This window comes from Zonotrichia albicollis, chromosome 16 (genome assembly GCF_047830755.1).
Source record: "Zonotrichia albicollis isolate bZonAlb1 chromosome 16, bZonAlb1.hap1, whole genome shotgun sequence".
In the NCBI taxonomy this organism is placed as follows: Eukaryota; Metazoa; Chordata; class Aves; order Passeriformes; family Passerellidae; genus Zonotrichia; species Zonotrichia albicollis.
This window is the reverse complement of record NC_133834.1, coordinates 799,253-823,827: the sequence shown is the minus strand read 5'-3', so window position 1 is coordinate 823,827 and position 24,575 is coordinate 799,253. Positions and strand designations below refer to the sequence as shown.

The following is a 24,575-nucleotide window of genomic DNA, read 5'->3' as shown; positions in this document are numbered from 1 at the left end:
CAGGCACCAGGGTGGTGCTGTGGGGATGCTGCACTTCCTTTTGGAAGGGGAAACTCCAGGTGGGAAGGTTGCTGGGAGCTGGGATGAAATGTTTGATGCAGTTGCTGCAGCTGCCCTGCTGAGGTGCTGTCTCTGTAGTGTGTCACAGGTAAAGGATGAGCTTCCCTTTGCTGAAGACCAGAGTTTTATTCCAAAAAGCAGACTGGTGGCGTGGAAAAGCTGGGCACACAGCTGGGGGCTGCTGCCCATGTGAGAGATGGAGCTGCAGCCTCCGAGGGGTCACCAGGAGCTTCTGCTCCTTCTCATGCTGGCCCTGCTGGCAGCTCCTCAGAGAGGCTCCTCTCTGCTCATTGCTCAGCACAGGGGACACAGGAGAGGCTAGTGAGAGCTGCAGCCATGGCACACTCAGCTCAGTATTTCAGTATTTCTGAAACCTGCCCTGGTTTGTTGCTCTCAAGTGCTGCAGAACAGCTGGGAGACATTTTGGGCGAGCTCACAGATTTTTACTGTCCCACTTAGTCTGTTATGTACGGAGCTCTCCCATTCATTGCCTTATTCAAACAGCCTGGATGTGAAGCTGCCTCTGGGCACGATGGCTGGGGCAGGGTGGGCGCTGTGCCAGCACAGGGTTGGGATGGAATGTGCCCTCTTGGCACCAGGGCCGTTCTGGGTGGCACCAGGGCTGGCAGGAGCTCTGGGGCTGCATCCCTGTGCTTTGGGTGAGGCTTCTGCAGCCTGGCTCACTGGGGAGCTGCTAAATTGCTTCTCCAAATGTCATTAACAATGCAAATGGGCTCTTTCAGCGGGACAGAGCTGCATGAAGAAGTAGGGCACGTTGTAAGCATTAATAAAGTCCCACTGGCCAGCAGGGACGTGGTCGGGCACAGTGAGCCAGGAAAGCCCTTGCAGGGCTCCATGGAAATAAAACCAGCTCCTCTCCTCTCCCCTGCCCTCCTCCCTCGAGCTGCCAGCCCAGATAACGTTCTCATGGAGCCAGTGGTGTGTGATGGCACAGGACTGCTCCCCACGAACAGCAAACCCAGTCCTCCCTGGGCTGACGGAGCTTTTTAGGGCAGCAGAAGAAAAAGGCTTCAGCCACTTTGTTACAACAAAATTCACCTAAAGGATAATTTCTGTTACAATAAGGTAAACCATGGAGGAGGTTTGATTTCCTCCTCCCCAGCAACGTGCTTTAAAACCCTTCCCTTAATGTGATCCTGCAGGGAGTGTCTGATTTCACCTTCCCTGCTGACCTTGGCCAGGGCTGGTGCTCCCGTGTCCCAGCTCTCCATGGCCATCACCTTGAGCAGGTTCCTGAGCTCATTCCACACACTGCTGCATCCCAGAGCCTCCCTGGGGACAGCTGGGGACAGGGACAGACAGATCCCTTGGACAGACAGATCCCAGGGACAGACAGATCCCAGGGACTGGGACAGACAGATCCCAGGGACTGGGACAGACGGATCCCTGGGACAGGGACAGACAGATTGCTGGGACAGGGAGAGATGGACAGGGACAGACAGATCCCAGGGACAGACGGATCCCAGGGACAGAGCTGCCCACTCCTCCTGTACCAAGGTGACTCTCCAGCTCTGCGCTGCCTGTCTGGCAGCATCAGTAAAACCCTGCTCTGAGCAGCCCTGGCTGGAGCAGGGGGAGCAGCCACACTAAATCTATGTGTTGGAAATGTTATTTTAATATCCTATCCATGGAGCATCGAGCACGGTGCCAAGCGCAGGAGCTCGGTGCCAGCTGCAGCCCTTTGGGTGTGCTGGAGCAGAGGTGCTGCTGTGCAGCCTGGCAGGACTCAGGGCCCCTTCTCCAGGCAGGAGAGCCAAGCAGAGCCGTGGGATGCCCTCCCCTGCCCGTGGGCCGGGGCTGCAGCTGCCAGGGCAGTGCTGAGGGGTTCTGCTGCTCTGCTGCTGCTGGCAAACCTCTCAGGGAAGTGAGCATCCCTCTCCTGGCTGGGGCCCAGCAGAGCAGCAAGCATCCTCCATCCTTCCCTCCTTCCCTGCCTTCCCCGTGCCTTGCCAGGTGCCAACGCCCCCCAGGGCAGCCAGGCTGGGCTGGCACTCGGGGTGAGCCCCGTGCCAGGGCTTGGCCAGGGGCTGCCCAGTGGGAGGGTGAGCACAGCCCAGCCTGGGAAAGCCAAAGCCTCAGCAGGAGCTGGGGCTGAGCATCCTCAGGATGGCCCAAGGCTTTGCTGGGCTGTGCTGTGCCACTCTGTGCCGTGCTGGGCTGTGCTGCAGCCCTCCCTCCCTGCAGCTGCTGCTTCCTGCACAGGAAGTGGCAGCGTTTCTTATCTTGGCAGCTCCCTCCCTCCCTCCCTCCTTCCCTCCCAAGAGTTTTAGGGCTGAGCAGGGCTGAGAGCAGCTGGAGGGCAGGTTGTGGGTGCCCCAGCCATGCCTGGAGTGCTCCATCCCCCAGCCCCTGTGCAGGGCTGTATTTTGGGGAGGTCTGGCTGCAGGGAGGGGCTGGGTTGTTGCTGGAACAAAACTGGGGGGGATTGCAGCTCTGTGCCCAGCTCTATCCATGCCTGATGTATGCCATCAATCCGTCCGTCCATCCATCCATCCATCCATCCATCCATCCATCCATCCATCCATCCATCCCTTCTCCTTGGCTCTGGCCCTGCCCTTGCTCCCCAGCTCTGCTGTTTTGTTCTCGTGCTAAAGCCCCATATTTGACAAACAGTTTTTTCCCTGGCCTGGAAGTTTTGCAGCCCATTGAGATTCTCCAGTGCTGTTTTCCCTGCTCTCCTCTCTCCCTGTCTGTGGTGGGAGGCAGCGCTGCAGGATGGGCTGTCCCAGGACAAATCCCGTGGGAGTTTCCTCACACACAGCCTGGGCCTGGAGCTGCAGGAGGAAGCAGTGGGCAGGGGCTGGGACCCCAGCAGGGCTGGGGATGTCTCCTTTCCCATTGCTGTGGGGATTAGCCAGTGTGTGCAGCGTTTCCAGTGTGCTGCTCCTGGAAGGGTTTCACCTGAGGGCTGAGCAGGGTGGGAGGCTGGCAGGGATGGGGGTCTTGGGGGTCCCTGGTAATACCCAGGCTGTGCCATGCAGCAGCAGGGAGGGGTTGCAATAACACATCCAACAGCAGCACAGAGAGGGACAGAGAAGCACCCTGAGATGGTCTGGGGGCCCTTTGCTCAGTGGTGTGCACAGGAGCTGTGCCATGGCAGGAGCTGCTGGTGCCCAAAGTGCTGCCAGGGCACGTTTGGGCTGGGGGGGATCTTTGAAACCCCAAGTTCATGGCAGGGGTTCCTGTGCTGTCACCAGGAAAGTGCTGTTCTGGTGGTGTGGCCACAGAAGGTTCACAGTCAGTGCTTGGTGTTGGGAAGCCAGGGCTGTGCACAGCCACACAACTGCAACACCAAATAAAAAACTGCAACACAACACCAAATAAAGCCCCTCTGGAGGCACCTTCACCTTAGCAGGGCCCTGGATAATTGATGCTTTCACTTGCAGTCGGATCGAGCTGTTCACGTTCCTGGGTGTTCAGGAAACCCTTCAAACATTGTTTGGTGTGTGGAGAACAAGCCCTCCTAAGATGCTGCCAGCTGAAAATAAGCCCGAGGCAGCAGCAGGGAAGTCATTAGTCTTCATATCGGACACACAGAAATATGTTTCTGTTGTGTTCGTGATTATTTTTGTTTTCTGCACTTCCTGGAAAGCAAAGGGACCATGCAGTGTGGTGGTTTTTTTTAGAAATGCAGAGGGGAGCAGGATTACAGCCCGTGCTCTTTAGCAGTGTATAAATTGCTCCCAGCCCTCGCTGTGCAGTGACTCTGGGCTCACGCTCTGCACCTGATGGGGTTTTGTCCAAAGAGCTGAGATTGGTCACATTTGGGGGCTGGTTTGGACCCCAGCTCGTGGCTCACTGGGCACCCTCTGGAGGGAAGGTGAGGCTCTGGCAGAGCCCCTTTGGGAGGGCTCCCAATCCCCTCAGCTTGCAGGGTGTCCCTGTGCCAGGCTGGTGCCACGTCTGTGGATGGGCACTCTGACCCGTGGCACCAGTGGCACCAGGGCTGGGACAGCTGGGTGGGCACCAGCTGCAGGCACAGCTGGAATTGAGACCCTTTGAGTCCCCAAAGACATCACCAAGCAGATGTCCCTGTATGTCCCAGCCTGTTTGGAGGTGCAGGCAGTGCCACCTGGGCTCTGCTTTTGGAAATAAGACAGTGCTCAGAATAGCCAGAATTAAGGGGGATGGAGGGGGGGATGCAAGGAAGAAGATGTGAGTGAAGTTCCCCTCTCTGTCTTGGAGATAAGCTCCGAAATCCAGCTTTAAGTGAGTTGCATGATTAGCACTTTGGGGCCTGGGTTTTTATCTGCCTGGAACAGGATTAATACGCTGTGACAAACAGGACTGGCTTCAAAGCAGGCATGGCTGGGGCTGGGAGCTGAGGGAGCCAGGCTGGGGGTTATCTGTGCTGGGATGCCCTCTCCCAATGCCTGCCCTCTCCTCGGGGCAGCGCTGATCCTGCCGGGATCCCTTCCCACCCTTCTCCCTGCTCCCGGGAGCCTGACCCGCGGTTTCAATTACAATATTAAATTACCAGGTCACCAGAGTCAAAGTAGGCTGCCAAGTTTTTAATGATCTTCTCTTTCTTCTCATGTGGAGTTGGTTTTTTTTTTTTTTTTTTCCGAGCCTCCTTTCCATCTCTGCACTTTTAATTGAGACCATCTGTAATTTAACACATCGCCACAGTTGTGTAACTGGTGCAGGGTTTTAGGAGGACTCGGTGCTCATCCTCAGGGACTGCAGCAGCTTTCCACTGGCTTCCAGTGCCTTCCTAAGAAACCCAGAACTAATTGCCAGGACCGTTTAATCTGCTCCCTGGGGGCTTTGATTAATCACTCAGTGCTTATTTTCCATCTCTGCCTGCTGCAGGAGCTGAGGGTGCAGTGGTGGGCTGGGGCTGGTCCCCATCAGGCTGGTGTGTGGGTGTGGGTGAGTGGAGCTGGCTGCAGGCACCAGGGGTGGCACCAGGGATGGCACCAGGGACCAGAGCCCAGCCCTTGGGGTCAGGTTTGGGCTCACAGGGTGTCCTTGCTGCCTGTCCCCACTTGTCTGGGGTACAAACCCAGTCTGTCCATCAGTTCTGCATCTCAGGGGCTTCTCCTCTGCCTGGCCTTGGCCAGCCCCTGCCTGTTCCTCCTCCCCCATCACCAGTGTCCCTGCTAGCCCTGGCAGTGGTGGCCCCAGGCATGGGGCTGTCCCCTCCAGCCCAGGTGTCCCTCTCACCCTGCCAGCCCCCTCAGATCACAGGGCTCGTAACCCAGGCTTTAGGAACCAGTTAGAAGGGATTGTTAGCATAGAAATAACCAAATTCCAGCTCGAAAACGCCCCTGATGGTGCTGCTGCAGTGTGGGCTGGCTGTGGTGAGGGACTAGGGGAAGCTGCTTCCCCTCCTGCTCCTGCAGGGCTCCTGTGGGGTGGGAGCTGCCCTGGGCAGGGACAGAGGAGCCTGCAGGGGAACGGAGCCTGCTCCTGGCCTGGAGCTCCCCCCAGCCCTGTCTCTGTGGTTGGGGAGTGGGTGAGTGGTTTCTGCATGCCCCGGGGCCACCCCACCCTGCGCAGCCCCTCTGAGGCTGCCCCAGGAGCTGCTGATGGTCCCTTCATGGCTTCTGTTGTGGTGGGACTGGGCCAGGCACCTGCAGGGTATGGGGAATGTGGAGGGATAGAATGTAAGGAAATAGTGCAGAGGGTATTCTCACACTTGAGGAGTTGCAGTTGTACCAATTACTAAAGATTAGGAACAGGCTTGTTTTTAACAAGTTACAGCTGTGCTTAATAATGATGAGTGCTATAGAGGGGTGGGTTAGCTGGGTGGGGAGATGAGCTGGAGCTTGTTGGCTGTGCAGTGAAGAAGAAGGAGTCAGTGCTGTGGAGAGATGCCCATAAGAAATCACCCAGAAGGTATGGGAGCTTTGCAATAAGATACCAACAGGGACAGGCACAAGCAGGGCGAGAGCTGCTCCCCCAGGGATGTTGGGATGCTCTGCTTGCTGCTCCCAAGCAGGTTTTGGACACAAACAATTTGGAGAGGAGGCAGGAGCTGCACTTGTGCCATGCCCTGGGTAGAGGAGCCTCATCCAAAGGTGGCACAGGCTCCTGTGCCAGCAAGAGCCACGGAACCTGGGCCAGCCCCTGTGCCCTGCAGCCTGTCCTGTCCCTGCAGTGGCTCTGGGTGCTGCAGGGTGAGGAGATCTCTGTGCACACTGAGGATCTCTGTGCACAGTGCGGGTCTCTCTCTGCACAGAATGAGGCTCTCTCTGTGCAGGATAAGCATCTCTCTCTCTGCACACTGAGGATCTCTCCCATCCCCAGCTCTGCTGCTGCCATGGTCCCGTCCCCACCCACTCCCCTTCCCTGCCGGCGATGATTGATGCTGCTCATCCCGCTGGCTCCAGCTCGTTCATTGTCATGCAGAGGATGTTGTCACTTCATTCTGGTATTTCATGGAAAACTGCAGGCGGCTCGGGCTGTTTTGTTCATGAAGCCCTTCTGAGAGCACGTGGCTGGGCCCAAAATACTCAGCCCCTTTCAGTGAAAAATGAGGGGTTGGTAAAGATTTCCCTTTGGGAAGCAGAGGCACAGCAGCCTCCCTGCCCTCCTGCGCAGTGCAGGGCTGGTGTGGGGCACTGGGAGCATTGGATTCACAGGAATTGTGCTGGCCAGGGCTTGCCCAAGGAGCTGCAGGTGCCACTTGTACCAAGCTGAGATAGCAGAATGCTGCTGCAGCCTGGCATTGATGGTGACATCCCAGGGTTCTGGTGACATCCCTGCCTTTGTCCCCCACCAAGGAGCACCCAGCCCACGATCCCAGACCTGCCCCGTGTCACCTCCCCATCCCTGGCGCTGCCCAGAAATCCCTGAGGATCACAGCTGGGATTTCACTGGAGCTGACAGTGGGAAAACAGCTCAAGTCTGAGGAGCTGACGATGGCTGCGCTGTAAGAACCCCAGAAAGCTTTTAACCAAAGCTGGGGATTAAATCCAAAGAGCACAAATTTTAGCTCAGCTCCTCTCTCTGTGTGCTCTAAGTGATTAAAAGCTGTAAAGCGCTGTCAGAAATACAGGACTTCCCCTCCTGGAGCCCTTCTCTCCCCTTATTTTATGATTACCATGCTTCGCTGCCTCTGTTTGATGTCGTGAGTGTGATTTTTTAGCATGCAAAGGAAAGGAAAGCCGTGGGCAGCTCTGCCTGGGGCACATTTTGGTGCCTCCCCGGGCCGGGTGGTGCCTCTGACCCCGGGGGTTTGCCCAGTGTGGGTGGAGAAGCACAAAGCTCCCTTAAAAAGTCCTTTTTTCTCCTTTTTTTTGGCGTTATTTTGTTTCCCTCAGTTTTGCTAATCTGAATTCCAAGCTGTTTCCCAAAGCTGTTGTTCCTTGGGAAGAGGAGTCGTTATCCAAATGAGAATATCCACAGGTTGGAAGGGAGCAGCCTCACACTGAGATGTGCTCGAAATAATCTCTGAGCTTCCCTGGTATCGGAGCCATCTGCCAAAGCTCAGCCCCGGCAGCTCCCCGGGGATGCTTGAACCCCTCCCTGGCTTTGATTTTCAGATGAATCTTGCTTGAACCTTCTCCTGTCTCTGTTAACTCTCCATCTGTCTCCCTCACTTGACATGCTGCATCCGAGGCTGTTCCCGGTGCTTGCAGAGCTCTCCCTGGCCTGAGGAGAGGAACAGAGGCTTCCCTTGGTGGGATGAGTGTTCTGGGAAGGGCTGGGCTCAGGAGCCACCGGAGGTGACGGCCCTGAATTATTCATTCAGCCAAGGACCGGGGGAAATTGATGATTCCCTTTTGCAGAACACTGGGACGAGGCGTTCGTACGATGCAATTAGAGCACCAAATGGAGCCCAGGGAAGGCAGGGCTCACCCTGCAGGAGCTGCTGGGCAGGGCTGGGCCCTCCTGCAGGTGAGGGTGTTCCATGTGGGACATGGGGCCAGTGCCCCTCCTGTGCCAGCTGGGAGCCAGCAGGGCACCAGGGCATTGGTCACCCTGCTCCTGCCCTGGGTGCCAGGGCGTTTGTCACCCTGCTCCTCCTCCTTGTGCCAGGGGGTTTGTGCCCTTCAGGATGGACTCAGCAGCCTCAGGAGTTTGCCAGGGCAGCTCTGCCTTGAGCCTTTCCCATTGCTGGGAATGCCTGTGCTGGGTCCCAGGGTAGCCTGGTGCTGGTATAAGCAGCTTGAATCTCAAAGGGCTTTTCCTGGGCACAAACCCCAGCCCAGGAGGGGTTTTGTGTTCTGAGGGCAAATCTTTGGGCACCTTTGGGCAAAGTGTCAGGGGTGAGGGATGGCAGGGGATGCTCCTGAGCCTGCTCACAGGGTGGTAACAGGAGAGGAGGGAATGTCCTGCAGGAGCAGGGAGTGTGTGCAGCCTGGGCTGGCAGGGCTGCTCCTTCAGATGCTGCTGCAGGAATTAGCAGCAGGGTTCCAAGGCATGCAGTGCTTCTGCTTGGAGCTGCATCCCTGCCCAGCCTGGCCCCTGCATCCCAGGCCCTGCATCCCAGGCACACCTGGGCAGCTGCAGCTGGGGCAGTTCTGCTGTTCCCTTCCCAGGGCCAGCCCTGCCCTGCTGGAGCTGCAGCCAGACGTGTGTTCTGCAGCCTTCAAACGCCTGGAACACGTTTTGATGTGGTTCCTCTGATTGGCAGCTCTGGAATCAGCAGGGAATCAGCAGGGAAATGCTTGATGGTTTTTCTGGAGGGTTTGTGAGCAGTGGTTTGAGCCAAGACGCCTTTCTCTGTCTGTGTGTGTGTATATATATATATATATATTTAAGCAATACTGTGTTAGCATTTTCTAGCATTTTCTCTCTTTCCATCCTCCACAATAAGACGTTTCCTAGGGTTTGAGAATGCCCTGCTGCTGCAGTGGTTTCTTAGCTCTCAAACCCAACCTTCCAGGAGATCTTTCCTCCCATCCCTGTGTCAGGATCCCAGGGAACACAGGTGTGTGATCTTGCCCTGGTGTTTTGGTGCAGATCTTTTCAGATCTGAGGCACTGTGCAGGGGCTGCTGTGGAAAATGTGCATCCCAGCAAATCTCCTAAAAAACCTGCTGGGCTCAGGGTTTGTGTCCTTCTCTGCTCCCAGGACAGGGATGTCTCCCCAGACCCTTACAATGGATCTGGCCCTGTAGGAAGGTTTAGGGCCAGCAAACCCTCCTGCACTGTGCAGTAAAGAGTGGGAAAGGTTAATCTTCCATTCTTGTTGTGTACAAATGGCTCGGGATGTTTGTAGACAGCCAACCAGTGGGATTTGATAACTTTATTACTCAAATAATAAGATTTACAAATTAACTGTCTAATTAGCGACCTGGGAGAGCTGCTGCTCGTGCTGGGGTTTCTAAGCTGACAAAGACATGGGCTGAAGCTGCTCAATGGCAGCAGGAGGGCAGGGCAGGGGGAGATCTCTGCAGCCTCCTCACATCCCCAGGGCAGCTCATGGGAGCTGGGACAGGATTGCTGCCCTGAGATCCTGCTCCTGATTCACCCTGATTGCCTTGTGCATGCATGGAGCTCTCACTGAGCATGGGCAGGGCTCCAGTGGAGCCTGCCAAGGCCTGGGGAGGCTGCAGAGCCCCCAGTGCTGCTGGGGCACAGTGTGACCGTGCTCACAGGGGCTTGCAGGTGAGGGGAGACACGAGAATGTTGGCTCCATGTTCAGAAGGCTTGATTTATTATTTTATGATATATATAGTACATTAAAACTATACTAAAAAAAAAATAGAAGGAAAGGTTTCATCTCAGGTGGCTAGCTAAGAATAGGATAGAAAGAATAAAAACAAAGGTCTGTGGCTCAGACAGAGAGAGAGAGCCAGCTCTGCCGTGACTGGTCACTAATTTCAAGCATCCATATGAGACCAATCACAACAACCTGTTGCATTCCACAGCAGCAGATAATCAATGTTTGCATTTTGTTCCTGAGGCCTCCCAGCTTCTCAGAAGGAAAAATCCCAAGAAAAAGATTTTCATAAGAAGATGTCTGCGACAGCACAGAGCCCCCAGTGCTGCTGGGGCACAGAGCTCTCTCTGCCTTGCCCTGCACCTGCAGGGAGGTTCTGCTTGCCCATCTTCCCATGGATTATCCTTGCACAGGTTGGAATCACAGAATCCTGGCATGGTTTGGGTGGGAAGGGCCCTCAAAGCCCGCCCAGTGCCACCCCTGCCATGGCAGGGACACCTTCACTGTGCCAGGCTGTCCCAGCCCTGTCCAGCCTGGCCTGGGACATTCCAGGGGTGGCTTTAAGGTCCCTTCCCACCCAAAGCATTCCATGGCAGGTTCAGCCTGGTGTCCCTCTGGTTTCCCTGCAGAGCTGGAATGGTCCCAGTTCCACTGTCCCAGAGCCCAGCCCTGGCAGCAGAGCCATGCTCGGAGCTCTCTGGGTTTGCACACACACTTAGGAGAAACCCCTGCTAATAGAGCTCTAATTCCTTCCTTCCTGCTTCCCAGATGCTTCTGTCTCCATGTACAAATGACAGAAATGGTGAGCAATGCTTTCAAGAAAATGTTTGTTTGTTTGACTCAGAAAAGCAAGTGAGAGGTCCTGCGAGGAGAGAGCTCTTGGCAGCTGTTCTGCCTCTAAAACCTTCTGGGTTTGTTTTTGTTCACAATGGAAAATGTGAAAAGGAAAATGAATTTACAGCTGGATGTGGCAGGGCACAAAGAGAGGATTGTGAGGTTCATGGCTGATGTCACTTGCCTTTTCCTTGTTCCTTAGGAAAAGTCCCATGTTGCTGCAACTGGAGCCTGCTCTGTTCCTGCCCAGCTCAGTTTGGTTCCTGTGCTGTCTCCAAACCTCAGTCCCTGCTCCTCATCCTGCAGAGGCTGTTATTGAGTGTAACTGCAGCTCTGGGAAGGGATGTGGTAGATGGGAGAGCCCTGGGGCAGAGCAGAGCGTGGTACCAGGGCTGGTTCCTTGGCTCCCTTTGGGCCCTGGAGCTGAGCTCTCATCTGTGGGACAGGCAAGGGACAAGTGATTCTTTAGGGTCTGCACCTTCAGGAGATGCTGCTCCACTCCCGGGGCTGAGGGCACCCCAGGGTTGCTGTTTCACTGTTTATGGGGTGGTCTAGGTTGGAAAAGCCCCCAGGAATCATCCAGTCCAACCATTCCCCAGCATGTCCAAGGCCATCACTGCCCCACCTCCCCCTATGTCACATCCACATGGCTTTAAAGCCCCTCAGGGACTGGGATTCTGTAGTTGTGGGGACTCTCATGGGTTTCTGGGTACTTAAAACACTTAAACCACGCAGTAACTTGTGCTCAGCAGAGCAGAGAGAACATGGGGAGGCAGAGATTTCCCTTTGGGGCTGAGCCTGCAGCCCTGCCCGATGTCCTTCTCTCCCTGTAGTCACAAAACCCAGCACGACAGTTAATTTGAAGGTGCTTATTTGGCATTTGGGGGAAAAACCAGCCTTGAAATTCGGAGCTGTGGCTGCACAAACTGCAGAGACAGCGCTGGCAGCTTCAGGCAGGCACATGCTGAAAGGGTTTGGTGCTGTGGGATGGGGTTTGGCTCTGGATTCCTCTCCTGGGAGCCTGGGCAGGGGCAGTGGGATTGGTTTCCCTCTCCCAAAGGGCAGGGCTGGCATTGACGTGTGTGAGGGGAGGAGGACGTGCGTGTCTGCTGGTCTGGCAAACGGGGGCTGGGGAGATGCTGGAGAGAAGCAGAGCTGTGGGAGGAACATTGCCCACCTGTTCCCTTCGGTACAATCTTCCATTTTTGGCCACATGCACTTTTCAGCTCAGATCCACGTTCTCCCTCTTTTTATTCCCAGCAGTGACCTCAGAGCGTGTGCCACGGGTGACAGTGAGCTCAGGGAACAGGATTGTCCCCAGCCCTCCTCTGACGTGCACCCAACACTTTGTTCTGCCGAGTTTCACCAAAAGGCCTGGGGATATTCCATAAGGGTTCAAAACCTGCCAGGGGGTTTGCTTGAAAACCCTCCTGGCGCTGCTCAGAAATCCACATGACTGGTTTGTTTTGCTCCTTCTTGGCTCTGACATGGCTGTGCTTTGGTATGGTACCTCTTGGCCCTCGTGGTGCCAGTCCTGTGCCGTGCCCTGACTCTGTCCCTGTGCTCTCTTTGCAGTTTGCTGCTTCGTGGTGCACAAGAGGTGCCATGAATTCGTCACCTTCTCCTGCCCCGGTGCTGACAAGGGCCCTGCCTCGGATGTAAGTACAGGTGCTGGGCTGGGCTGGGCTTGCTGGGCTGGCAGCACCTGCAGGAGATGCTGCTCCACTCCCTGGGCTGAGGGCACCCCAGGTTGCTGTTTTGCTGTTTATGGGATGGTCTAGGTTGGAAAAGACTCCAAGAATCATCCAGTCCAACCATTCCCCAGCACTCCCAAGGCCACCACTGCCCCACCTCCTCCCATGCCACATCCACATGGCTTTAAAGCCCTTCAGGGACTGGGATTCTGTAGTTGTGGGGACTCTCATGGGTTTCTGGATACTTAAAACACTCAAACCACGCAGTAACTTGTGCTCAGCAGAGCAGAGGGAACATGGGAGACAGAGATTTCCCTTTGGGCTGAGCTGCAGCCCTGCCCCGATGTCCTTCTCTCCCTTGTGTCACAAACCCCCCAGCCCTGCCAGCCGAGTCCCAGCCTTGTTTCCCCAGCATTTCTGTCCCTGTGCATCCCTGGCTTGGGGCAGCAGAGCTGGGAGCCCACTCTGCCAGCAGCACTCAGGTCTGTCTGGCAGGTTCTGGGCTTTTCCGTGGAAACTGGCTAATTTGGGGAACTGCTGGGAGAGAGGAGCTCGAATTGGGGAAACGACAGAGCACCACAGCTCTCACCCTTAAAAATAGAAGTGGTGGGAGCAGGCGGCGTAGCAGGCAGCGGGAGGTGGAGGCTAAACACGCCTGGTGTCCCAGAATGGGGCTGTGCCCTGCCAGGGACAGGGGAGAGGGCTGGGGATGAGGCTCTGGGGGCAGCAGCGGTTGGGGGGGTTGTTCTGGTGCCTGTGCCCCTTCCTGAGCCCTGCTGTGTGTGCAGCCTCCCTGGGGGCACACACGGCCCTTCCTGCACCAGGCCGCCAGCCCAGGGTGGCACTGCTGTCACCCACACAGGGACAGGAGCCCCTGAGGGCTCCCTGTGCCAGGGACAGGCAGGGAGTGATGCTGGGGGTGTGGGCAGGAGATGTGTCTGCCTGGAGCGAGGGGTGAGGCTGGGCTGGGGGTACCAGAGCATCCCTGTTCCCTGTGCATGGCACTGCCAGGGCCTGTGCCAGGAGCAGGGGCACCAGAGCATCCCTGCTCCCTGTGCATGGCACTGCCAGGGCTTGTGCCAGGAGCATCCCTGTTCCCTGTGCATGGCACTGCCAGGGCCTGTGCCAGGAGCATCCCTGTTCCCTGTGCATGGCACTGCCAGGGCCTGTGCCAGGAGCAGGGGTACCAGAGCATCCCTGTTCCCTGTGCATGGCACTGCCAGGGCCTGTGCCAGGAGCAGGGGCACCAGAGCATCCCTGTTCCCTGTGCATGGCACTGCCAGGGCCTGTGCCAGGAGCATCCCTGTTCTCTCTGCATGGCACCGCCAGGGCCTGTGCCAGGAGCATCCCTGTTCCCTCTGCATGGCACTGCCAGGGCGCAGGGATGCTCTGGTACCCCTGCTCCTGCCACAGGGATGCAGGCAGGGCAAGCTTCCTTCCTGCTGCTCTGCCAGCCTTGCTCTTCCAGCAGCACAATTATATCCATCATATATCTCATTTATAATTATATAATCATATCATCCTGAAGGAGCTTTGAAGCAGGAGGGGAAGAGCTGCTTCAGCACCCAGTAATGCCTTGGTGGCCTCAGCACTGAGCCAGGGCCAGGGGCTGTGCTGGGAACAATGAAAGCTGCAGTGAGTTTCCCAAAGCTGCAGTGAGTTTCCCAAAGCTGCAGCGAGTTTCTCAAAGCTGCAGTTCCCTCTGCTCTGTGCTGCTGATAACCACAGTGAGGATCCAGAGCCACCTGCAAGGGGGGCTGACCTGGTGCCATCAGGCTCTGCTGCTCGCTGGGGTGGGTTTTGGTAAATCTTCATAAATATGAATATGAACCCCATGGAAAAGAGATAATTTTATTGCAGGTATCAAACCTTGCAGTTCTGCTGAGCAGGGCAGGGATGCTGCAGCCTGGCTGGGCCTTTGCTGCCAGCCCAGTGCTGCTTTCCCTATGTCCTAGACCTGGAGCCAAGGATAAAAAATGTGTTGAAAGCAAAATATCTTCTAACTTCGCTCCTTGAACTCTGTGTCTGCACAGTGCTGGAGAATTGAGGAGAAAACCATTCTGTAGCTGTGCAGTGCTTGTGGTGTACCTGCAAGTTTCCAGTTTAGCAGCTGTGTAATTCTGATTGCTGGGCTAGAGCTGTGCCCTGGGAGCTCAGGGGGTGCTGGAGCTTGGTGTGTGCACAGAGAACCTGAGGAAGCAGAGCAGAGCCCTGGAGACAGGGAAATGTCAGAGTCCCCATCTCTGCTCCCACCTCGGGCTGCTCCTGTTTGATCTGGCTGAGTCTGAGCCTCCTTGAGCAGAGTGGGAGTGTGGCTGTGTGTTTAACCTTGGCAAGGAGCAGGAGCTTCCATCTGGGAGAGAGCACTAATTACACATGATAGTGTCTCCAAGCAGGAAAAAATGAAAGATTAATTGCTTCTTGCAGCAGGGAATGGAGCAGCGGCTGGAAGCAGCGGTGCTGCAGGCACGGGGCTGTGTTTGTGCTGCACAGCTCTGCAGCAGGGCAGGACCTGGGCTCCTCACTGGTGTCCTGTGTGCCTGGGGTCCCTCCTGAGCAAGGGAGAGCTGCTGAGCAGGGGCTGAGAGCCCACAGCCCCTCCTGTGTGTGACTGACCCATAGCGAGGGCTCCAGGACCCAGAGCCAGCCTGGGTAATGTATGCCAGTTGGCAAACCTAATTAGAGCCGGAGCTATTAGCAGAATGCATAATTATTTAAATTGTAGAGAAAATAATCATTAAGATGACCTTCTTTGCATGATCCTGCTAAAGGTCATCTAATCAGGATGTGTTAATAAACATCAGAGTTGCTCTGGGAAGGTAAGGGGCCAGTGTAGCTACATTTCAATTTTGTGTGTAAATTGTCCCTGTTTGTGGGAGAGGAGCTCAGGAAGAATTCCAGGAGGGATTTCTCCATGGAAAGGGCTCCCGCATGCTGTGCCCCAGGGCCCCTCTCACTCCAATGCTGTCCCTGAGCACAGGACCCCAGTCCCTGCTCCCAGCTCTTTTCCTTCCTTTGGATCCCTGCTCCCAGCTCCTTTCCTTCCTTTGGATCCCTGCTCCCAGCTCTCTTCCTTTGGATCCCTGCTCCCAGCTCCTTTCCTTCCTTTGGATCCCTGCTCCCAGCTCCTTTCCTTCCTTTGGATCCCTGCTCCCAGCTCCTTTCCTTCCTTTGGATCCCTGCTCCCAGCTCCTTTCCTTTGGATCCCTGCTCCCAGCTCCTTTCCTTCCTTTGGATCCCTGCTCCCAGCTCCTTTCCTTCCTCCTGGATCCCTGCTCCCAGCTCTCTTCCTTTGGATCCCTGCTCCCAGCTCCTTTCGTTCCTTTGGATCCCTGCTCCCAGCTCCTTTCCTTCCTTTGGATCCCTGCTCCCAGCTCCTTTCCTTCCTTTGGATCCCTGCTCCCAGCTCCTTTCCTTCCTTTGGATCCCTGCTCCCAGCTCCTTTCCTTCCTTTGGATCCCTGCTCCCAACTCCCTCCCTTCCTTTGGATCCCTGCTCCCAGCTCCCTTCCTCCCTTTGGATCCCTGCTCACAGCTCCCTTCCTTCCTTTGGATCCCTGCTCCCAGCTCCTTTCCTTTTCTCTCAGCTGCCCTGGCCAGCATTTTGGCAAATCCTCCCAGCCTTCCCGCGACTTGCTGCTTTCTGTTGTCCTGCTAATTAACTCCTCCAGGCCTCTGCTGTGCCATCTGCCCCTGGAGCAGGCGCCTGCTGCTGCTGACAGCTCCCGTGGGATGAAGATGTCTCAGCCCTGCTCCCTCCCAGCACCTCCTGCTGCTGTCCCAGCCCCACAGAGCCCCTGCTGCCCCTGCCAGGCTGCCCTGGCTGCATCCCAGTGCCTGCCCAGCCCTTCCCTCCTCGGCCTGGGGCAGGGCAGGGGTCTGAGCCCGGCTCAGAGGGATGGTGGGCTCTGTGCCCTCCCCTGCCCAGCCTCCTGCCGTCCATGCTTGCCCTGCAAGGGAAACCAGGGAACCATTTCTGCCTGCTGGGAGCTGTTCCCTGCACACCCAGGGGAATTTCCACATGGGAAATGTGGGGCTCAAACACGAGGGTTTGGGTTTGTGTCCCTGCCAGGATTTGCTGAGTGCAGGCAGTAAGCTGTGGCTGTGTTCTATTTGATGTTATGCCGTTTAAATCACTATGAAATTCACTTTTAAATGGTCTCTTCCTATGAACTGCGCTAATTCTCCTTCAGCAGAGATAAATTAAAGCTTTCTTTGCAATGAGACGGGGAGAGCAGCAGCCCCTAATGCTGAAGGCAAGGCTCTGTGTTCTGTCAAACGCAGCAGATGTGAGTGCAGAGGTTTTCAAACACCCCTGGCTGTCCATGTGGCTGCTGCTGCCCCTTCCTGAGGCTCTGCTGATGGAGATTGGGAGCTCCAGGGCTCTGGGGGACCGGTGGCACTGTCACCTTCCACTGTCACCTTCCACTGTCCCAGCCCCATCCGGCCTGGCCTGGGACACCCCAGAGACCCAGGGGCAGCCCCAGCTGTGCCAGGGCCTGCCCACCCTGCCAGGGAGGGATTTTATTCTTATTTGGACAAGGAAACAGGAGAAACTTCAGATGCAATGAGTCAGGGCTGGGATATTGCAGGGGATGCTGGCTCTGCAGCACTGATGGGAAGGGAAGGGCCTCAGCATGCACTGGCTCTGCTCATGGCATTTTCCAGCTCTGCTCCACAGAAATCTGTTCCTGCCCCGCTTCTCAGTGCTGGTGGGGGAGGAGTGGAGCCTTTTTCTTTTCTTGGCAAACTTCTTTTTTAACCATTCTTGTTTTAAGTCTCAGCATCTGCATACGCAGTGTTCTCGTCAGTCCTGTCTCCGTGGTACAAAAATAGTCTCTGTGCAGCCACTCCAGCCCTGCTCAGCAATGATCCCCACAACTGCCACTTTCTGGCACTTTCTCAGGCGCTGCCCAAGGTGCCCCTCTCAGCCAGAGAGAGCCCTGCAGCTCCTCCTCTGCAGCCTGGCTGCTCCATCACAGCTTTGGCTGTGCCCCTGTGCCTGGGAGCAGGAGGGGAAGCCCTGCTTGGGGCAGGGATGCTGCTCTGGGGAGCCCAGCCCCATTTTGGGGATCCCAGCCCTGCTCTGACTCTTTGCTTTTCCAGCTCTGGCTTCTCGAACCCCGGGTGCCAGTGGGAATTCAACATCCTTCTTGTGGAGTGGGAATTGCCTCCTTCTGCACAGAGCTGGTGTTTTTTATGAATGACTGATGCTCTGGCTTGCCTGTGCAGGAGTCTCTGTTCCTGGAAGGGAGTGCAGCAGTTCAGGGGCTATCACTTGGGTGGCACGGGCTGGCACACGTCCCCTGCCCCGTGTCCCCTGCCCCATGTCCCTCATGTCCCCTTCCCACCTCTCTGCCCGGTGCAGGGGTGCTGTGCTGTGCCCGGGGGCTCTGCAGGATGCAGGGGTGGGCAGAGAGAGCTCCTCTCTCCCAGGATATTGCAAGGAAATCAGGATCACGGCGTGGGTTGGGATGGAACTTTCCAGACCATCTCAAGTCCTGGCTGCCTGCCCTGAGTTTCGTGGGGAAACTGCCCCCACCTCCTGTTCCAGCCTAAAATCCAGGCTTAAATTCTCTGCTCTCCTGTAAATGTCGGAGGAATGAGAAGGCTCTCAGACCTGCAGAGTCACTGGCAGCACTGGCTGCTTGGGGTGTCCAGAGGGCAGGTTTGTGACCTGACACAGGACAGGGTGACTGTGACCCCTTGTACCCTCAGCTTTCCCTGCTGCAGCCCTGCTGTGCCTGCAGCACTTTCCTCGGGGTAAGATGTGAGGTATTTCCAGTTTCAGTGCCCTGGCTGGAGCCTGTGCCCAATCCCTGGCACGGCACAGACCACGTTAAAAGAAGCTCTGTTGGTTTCCCCTCCTGGGTGCCACTGGGGGTTTCTGTGGTGCTGAGCACCAGAGCAGAATGCTGGTGATTAATGCAGCTGGAGGCTCCAATGCAACAGTGCTGGGAAATTAATTTCAGGGGGATGGAATGTATTGGCGGTGATGTTATAGCTCGCTTCTGATTCCACTCTTTATTTATTTACTCTGCTCACAGTGCCCTGAAAAGGTGTCTCTGCTAATGCCTGGGCAGCTTTCCAGGCCATTAAAAAGCTGCTCAGCTCGAATGACAGAGCTGGGACTGAGCCTCATCCCTAACCCTTAAACAATTAACGTGAGCTGAAACCAAGCTGCTCCTGCTGGAGCCTTCCCTGCCTGTGCTGCTGCTGGGGGGTGAGCCCAGCCCAGCCCTGCCCAGCCCCTGCTCCAGGCCCTCCTGAGCCCCAGGATTGTGTCCCGTGTCCTCCCTTGCGTGGAACGTGCTACGAAAGGCCAAACCCCTGCTCTGCCTCAGTGCTTTGTCCCCGTGCTGGGCTCTGGCTCCCTGTGCAGAAGCTGTTTCTTCTGCAAGTTTTCTCTGGCACAGGTGCCCAGAGCAGCAGTGGCTGCCCCTGCATCCCAGGCCAGGCTGGACAGGGCTTGGGGGGCACCCTGGCACAGTGGAGGTGTCCCTGCCATGGCAGGGGTGGCACTGGATGGGATTTAAGTTCCCTCCCAACCCATTGTGGTTCCTTTATTTGGGTTTGTTTGGCTCTAACTCTTGCTGACCCTTGCTGGAGCCCAGGAGTTTGCCCAGTGCCTGCACAAGGGATCAGCTGGGCTCTGCTGGGTCTGCACCCTCTGCTGCTGGGCAAAAATCTGCCCTTGCCTGTAAGAAAACTCAAAATATTAAAGTGTCCCCTAAGCAGCTTGGATGCCTGTGAGGAGAGGGCTGGCACCAGAGCACAGGAGATGTTCCCTGGGCAGGTTTAATTTAGATGGAATCACAGGTGGCTTTTCCTGCTCTGTGTGGAAGCTGGGCACTGTCCAGCCCTTCTGTTGGTCTGTACCCACCACCTTCACCTGGTGCTTTCCATGCTAAGAGTGAGTTATTGGAAAACAGTGAGTCCCCAGCCAAGGCAGTGCATTGCTTTTCCATTGTTATGGCAACACAGATGAAGAGGAATGAGGCTGGATGCCGGTGCCTGCTGGAAGGGTCCCCACGAGTCGGTGGCAGTTGACTGAAGTGCATCAGCAGCACCTCCAGGGCCAGCTGGCACTGGGAACGGGCACAGCAGGGCTGCCCTGCCAACCCTGGATGCGAGTTCATAATCCTTGTCCTTTGTTTTCCTCCCAGGACCCCCGGAGCAAACACAAATTCAAAATCCACACGTACTCCAGCCCCACCTTCTGTGACCACTGCGGGTCCCTGCTCTACGGGCTCATTCACCAGGGCATGAAATGTGACAGTAAGTGATGATGGCAGGGGACTCAGGGACCCCGAGGGGGGCTCAGGAGCCCCTGATCCAGGGCTGCAGCCCAGAGCCCGTGCCCTGTGCCAGCAGTGAGGAGCTGCAGGGCTCTGAGTGCCCGAGGGGCACCAGTGGGCACCTCCTCACCCGGTGTGGGCAGTGCCCGGGGCTGCTGCAGGGACAGGGGAGGGCAAGGTGCTGCCTTGGGGGGAACCTCCCTGCATCCCTGTGTACAGCACCCCCACAATCCCTGCTTCAGCAGCATCCCCCAGACTCCTCTCCAGAAGCACCCCCAGAGCAGCATCCCTGCAGCATCCTGCACTCCCCTGCATCCCCTCACAGCATCCTGGGGTCCCCTGCATCCCCCACAACATCCCCTGCATCCTCCCACAGCATCCTGGGGTCCCCTGCATCCCCCACAACATCCCCTGCATCCCCCACAGCATCCGGCATCCCCTGCTTCCCCCACAACATCCCCTGCATCCCCCTCAGCATCCTGGGGTCCCCTGCATCCCCCCACAGCATCCCCCAGATCCCCCACAGCATCCTGCATCCCCTGCTTCCCCCACAACATCCCCTGCATCCCCCTCAGCATCCTGCACTCCCCTGCATCCCCCACAGCATCCGGCATCCCCTGCTTCCCCCACAACATCCCCTGCATCCCCCTCAGCATCCTGGGGTCCCCTGCATCCCCCACAACATCCCCTGCATCCCCCACAGCATCCTGCATCCCCTGCTTCCCCCACAACATTCCCTGCATCCCCCTCAGCATCCTGCACTCCCCTGCATCCCCCACCGCATCCTGGGGTCCCCTGCATTCCCCACAACATCCCCTGCATCCCCCTCAGCATCCTGCACTCCCCTGCATCCCCTGTAGTCCCCTGTATCCCCTGCATCCTCCTCAGCACCCTGTGCTCCCTAGCCTCCCCTGCATCCCCCACAGCATCCTGGGGTCCCCGGCCTCCCCTGCATCCCCTCGCAGCATCCTGCACTCCCCGGCCTCCCCCCCTGCATCCCCGCAGCCTCGCCGCTCTCCGCGCTGGCTCCGAGTGACACCCTGTGGCCGTGGCCGGGCGCTGCCGCTCTGCCGGCGCCGCAGCGGGGGAATCGCTGCGCGGGGAGCTCAGCACGGGGGCTGGCGGCAGAGGGAAGGGATGGATCGGTGATTTTCCGAGTTAATCCTGTGTGTTCCTATTTAAGGGGACTGGGACAGGCAGCATGTGCGAGCTGCGCTGCTCCCTGCTCAGGGATGGGGAAGCTTGGCTGTCTGGGAACAGCTTATTCCTTAGAACCTTGGGAACCCTGCCAAGGGGAAGTGAGCTGCTGCAAAATGTAAATACTGATATATGGGTCTCTATAGATAGATAGAGAGCTCTCCGTGCCTCTCTCTGTGTGTACAGACACTCGGGTAGGATTTAATGCCCCTTTTGGCTCCTGCTGGATCCAGCTGAGCACCCCGGGGGTGATGGGGGAGAATTTTAATGAGTGAGCAGAGCTGAAGCAGCTGAGTGAGGGCCCAGAGCCCTCTGGGGTCTGTCAGAAAGGGCCCAAAGCCCTCTGGGGTCTGTCAGGAAGAGCCCAAAGCCCTCTGGGGTCTGTCGGGCAGGGCCCAGAGCTGCTGGCAGGGGGTTCCTGTGGGCTGTTCCTGAGCCCAGGCTCTGCAGAGCCTCCAGCTGCCCCTGCAGATCCATTTGCCCTGCGTTCACCCCTCGCCTCAGCCCGGTTTGGGAGGGGGGCAGGCTGTCCCTGTGCCCTACTCACGTGCTGGGTGTGCCCTGTGTCCCCCAGCCTGCATGATGAACGTGCACAAGCGCTGTGTGATGAACGTGCCCAGCCTGTGCGGGACCGACCACACGGAGCGCCGGGGCCGCATCTACATCCGCGCCGACATCGACAAGGACGTGCTCACCGTCGTAGGTACGTGCTGCCAGGGGTGCCAGGAGCGCTGGGGGGTAGGACGGTCGGGATGGATGGAGACGAGAGATCTCTGCAGCCAGGTGGTGGAATTTGGGGTTTATTGCAAAGGGCCTGGGTGCAGGGCCCTGCTGGGAGCTGCCAGACACAGCTCAGAGCAGCCTGAGAGGAGAGAGGGGTGGAGAGGATGAGAGAGTAAGAGAGCAAAAGCATAAGAGAGTTAAAGGGGTAAGAGAGCGAGGTTCCCATTACAATACAATAAATCTTCTGTGTTGAATATTCTGATTCTCACTAACCAATCTAGTACAAGATACAAATCCTATAGCATTTACATACTGCCTGTAAGAATCATTACATTACCATTCTGTGTTACATTTTAAACCCTAAAAACTCCTCTTTGGGCCCCTTCTGCCAAGCTGTAGGGTCTGCTCTGACCCTTGGGCCTGTCTGCAAGCAGAGGGTGTTGTTCCATCAAAAGGGGATCACCTTCAGCCAGCCACACCATTGTTTTCCAGTTGTTCAGTAACTGAGGGATCTCATAGCTTGCTTTCATTTCAATCTCACTTATAGTTTCTATATTCTCAAAATCTTTTGCAGACAATCATATTTATAAGGCTTTCCTGTTCCATCTTCCCCAGCAGGCTGGGCAGGGGCTCCTGCCCACACGGGACCAGGCAGCCCAGCCAAACTGTCTCGGTTATTCCCAGCTGAGCCAAAGCCAGGGGTGTGGAGTGCCCCGGGTGGGTGGGACCCTGACTGGGACACCCTGGCAGCCCCCGGTCCTCCTCCATGCCCCTGCCCTGGGCTGGCTCTGCCTCAGCCTGGCTCCCACATCCTGGCACAGTCGGGGGAGCTGTGAGATCCCAGGTTGGGTCTGTGGGATGGGGGTGGCTCTGTGGTGCTGCTCTGGTGGGTGCTTTTGTCCCCCGAGAGCCAGCAGGGCTGTTCTCAGGAAAAACAGCAAGTTGTTCAAAATGTTAATGAGAAACTGGGAAAAGTTGTGGAGGACTTTATAATTTATTTTTTGTTGGATTTGTCCTTAAAGGAGAGCCTCAGTGAAGCAGGCAGAGCTATGTTTGCACAAGTCCTGCTTCCCAGGCACCTTCCTGAAAGTTGGACATAGTGATCTTGGAGATCTCAGTGATCTTGGAGGTCTTTTCCAGCCCCATTGATCCTGTGGCTCTCTCCGGCCTCCATCAGATGCCGGTGGGTGCAGATCCCACCCTGCTGCTGGCACCGCGGGCTCCCTGTGCTGTGTTCCCACCGCCCCAGGGGCAGGGAGGAGCTCCCAGCCCCGCTCTGTGCAGCTGGATTCCATCTCTTCAGCTGGCTTTGAAAGGCTGGTTTATTTCTGGCCCGTTCTGGAGGTGTTGGTGCAAACGTGTCAGCTGTTGGCTTTTCCAGAAAGGAAGGGAAGCGTGCTGAGCTCTCCAGAGCCGAGTGGGAGTGCTCTGGGAGAGGAGAGCTGGGCACTGGGGAGCCCAGATGGCCCCAGAGCACAGTGGGCACCCAGCCCTGGGGAGATGGAGCCACCCAGGGCTGTGCTGGCACTGCTGGGGAACCAACTGGAGCCCTGGGCCAGCTCTGGGCCCTCACAACAGGGACAGAGAGGGGCTGCAGAATCCCTGAGGGAGCTGGGAAGAGGCTCAACCTGGAGAAAAGGGGGATCGGAGGAATTTCTGGCTCTGCACAGCTCCTGGCAGGAGGGGACAGCCCCAGGTCAGGCTCTGTTCCAGGGAACAGGGATAGGAGCAGAGGGAACGGCCTCAGGCTGGGCCAGGGCAGCTCAGGGTGGATTTTGGGAGAATTTCCTCCTGGAGGGAGTTAAAACCCTCATGGATGTGGCACTTGGGGACATGGGACAGTGCTGGCCTGGGCAGTGCTGGAGCAGGGGCTGGACTGGATGGACTGAGGGGAATTTCCCGAGCCGAACAATCCCTGCAGGACCTGCCTTGGCAGGGCACAGGGGGCACGCTGGGGAGTGGGCAGAGCCAGGCTGCTCTGAGCAGATTGCAGGTGGGAAATGCCCTTTGCAGGCTCCCTGCAGGAATCCCAGCGAGGGCGAGTTCTGTGGGGGACGGGAGGGATGAGGGGGATGCAGAGAGGGATGCAGGGGCTGGAGAGGGACGCAGGGGGGTTGAAAGGGGGATGGATGCAGGGAGATGATGGGGATGGATGCAGGGGGATGAGGAGGATGGAGAGGGATGCAGAGGGATGGAAGGGGATGCAGGACAATGCAGGGGGATGAGGAGGATGGAGAGGGATGCAGAGGGATGGAAGGGGATGCAGGACAATGCAGGGGGCTGGAGCAGCCCCTGAGTCCCGCGGGATGTGAGGCAGCACCGTGAGCCCGCCCTGCTCCCGCCGCTCGGGCAAACGGGGCTGCTGCTGCTGCTGCTGGGTCCACGTTCCCCTCTTTCCCCCGGGAATTTGGGCTCCGTGGAGCCGGAGCAGCCGCCGTGCCGCGGGAAGGTGCCCGGTGCCTGCAGGCGGCAGCACGGGCACGGCCAATCCCGCTTCTGCTGTGGAGCTGACAAACCTGCAGGGTGTGCCCGATGCTCCTCAGCTCTGCGCTTTCCTCCTCTCTTACTCTGGGTTTCCCCTTCCCTTTGTAAGGCTGCTCTTTCCCTCTCGGTGGAAAACAGATTTTCACAGAATCATCGAGTGCTGGAATGGTTTGGATGGGAAGGGACCTTAAAATTAATCTCCAAATCTTGTGGGCAAGGAGATCTTTGGCTAGACCAGACTGCTCCCTGTGTGTGTGTGTGTGGGGCAGAGGATGCCCTGTTCTCCTCCCCGTCCCTCAGGGATGTCCCTGTGCCCATGTTCCCGATGTTCCCAGCAGTTCCTGCCCAGCCGAGCCCCCCTGGCAGCCCTGAGCCTCCCTCTTTACTCACCTGATGAGGGAAAACAGTGACCAAAACTGAAACCAATTATGCTGATTAGATAAACGAGCTGGAAGTGCATTAATTGATAATCACCGGCCCAGGCAGATGCAGCTGTAATGAGTGCTGCGCCTTTCCCATTGTAGGAGCGCGCACAAATACATCCTTACCAGAGCATTAATTAGCTGTTTTAACTCACAGGGTGTTAATGAGAATGCTGGGTGCTCCTGCCCTGGATCCTGGTGCTGTTGGAAGATGAGAGCTGCAACTCA

The 24,575-nt window shown here is 57.0% G+C and overlaps 1 protein-coding gene across 2 annotated transcripts in view; it reads left to right on the top strand.

Moving 5' to 3' along the window:
* Positions 1-24,575, top strand: part of PRKCB (protein kinase C beta) — an 86,182-nt gene that overhangs the window by 22,880 nt on the left and 38,727 nt on the right. For both annotated transcript variants that reach the window (XM_074552953.1, XM_074552952.1), the window contains exons 3-5: positions 12,106-12,188; positions 19,390-19,501; positions 21,293-21,421. In XM_074552953.1, coding sequence (XP_074409054.1) covers positions 12,106-12,188; positions 19,390-19,501; positions 21,293-21,421 — 324 coding nt within the window. The remainder of the gene's footprint in view (positions 1-12,105; positions 12,189-19,389; positions 19,502-21,292; positions 21,422-24,575) is intronic.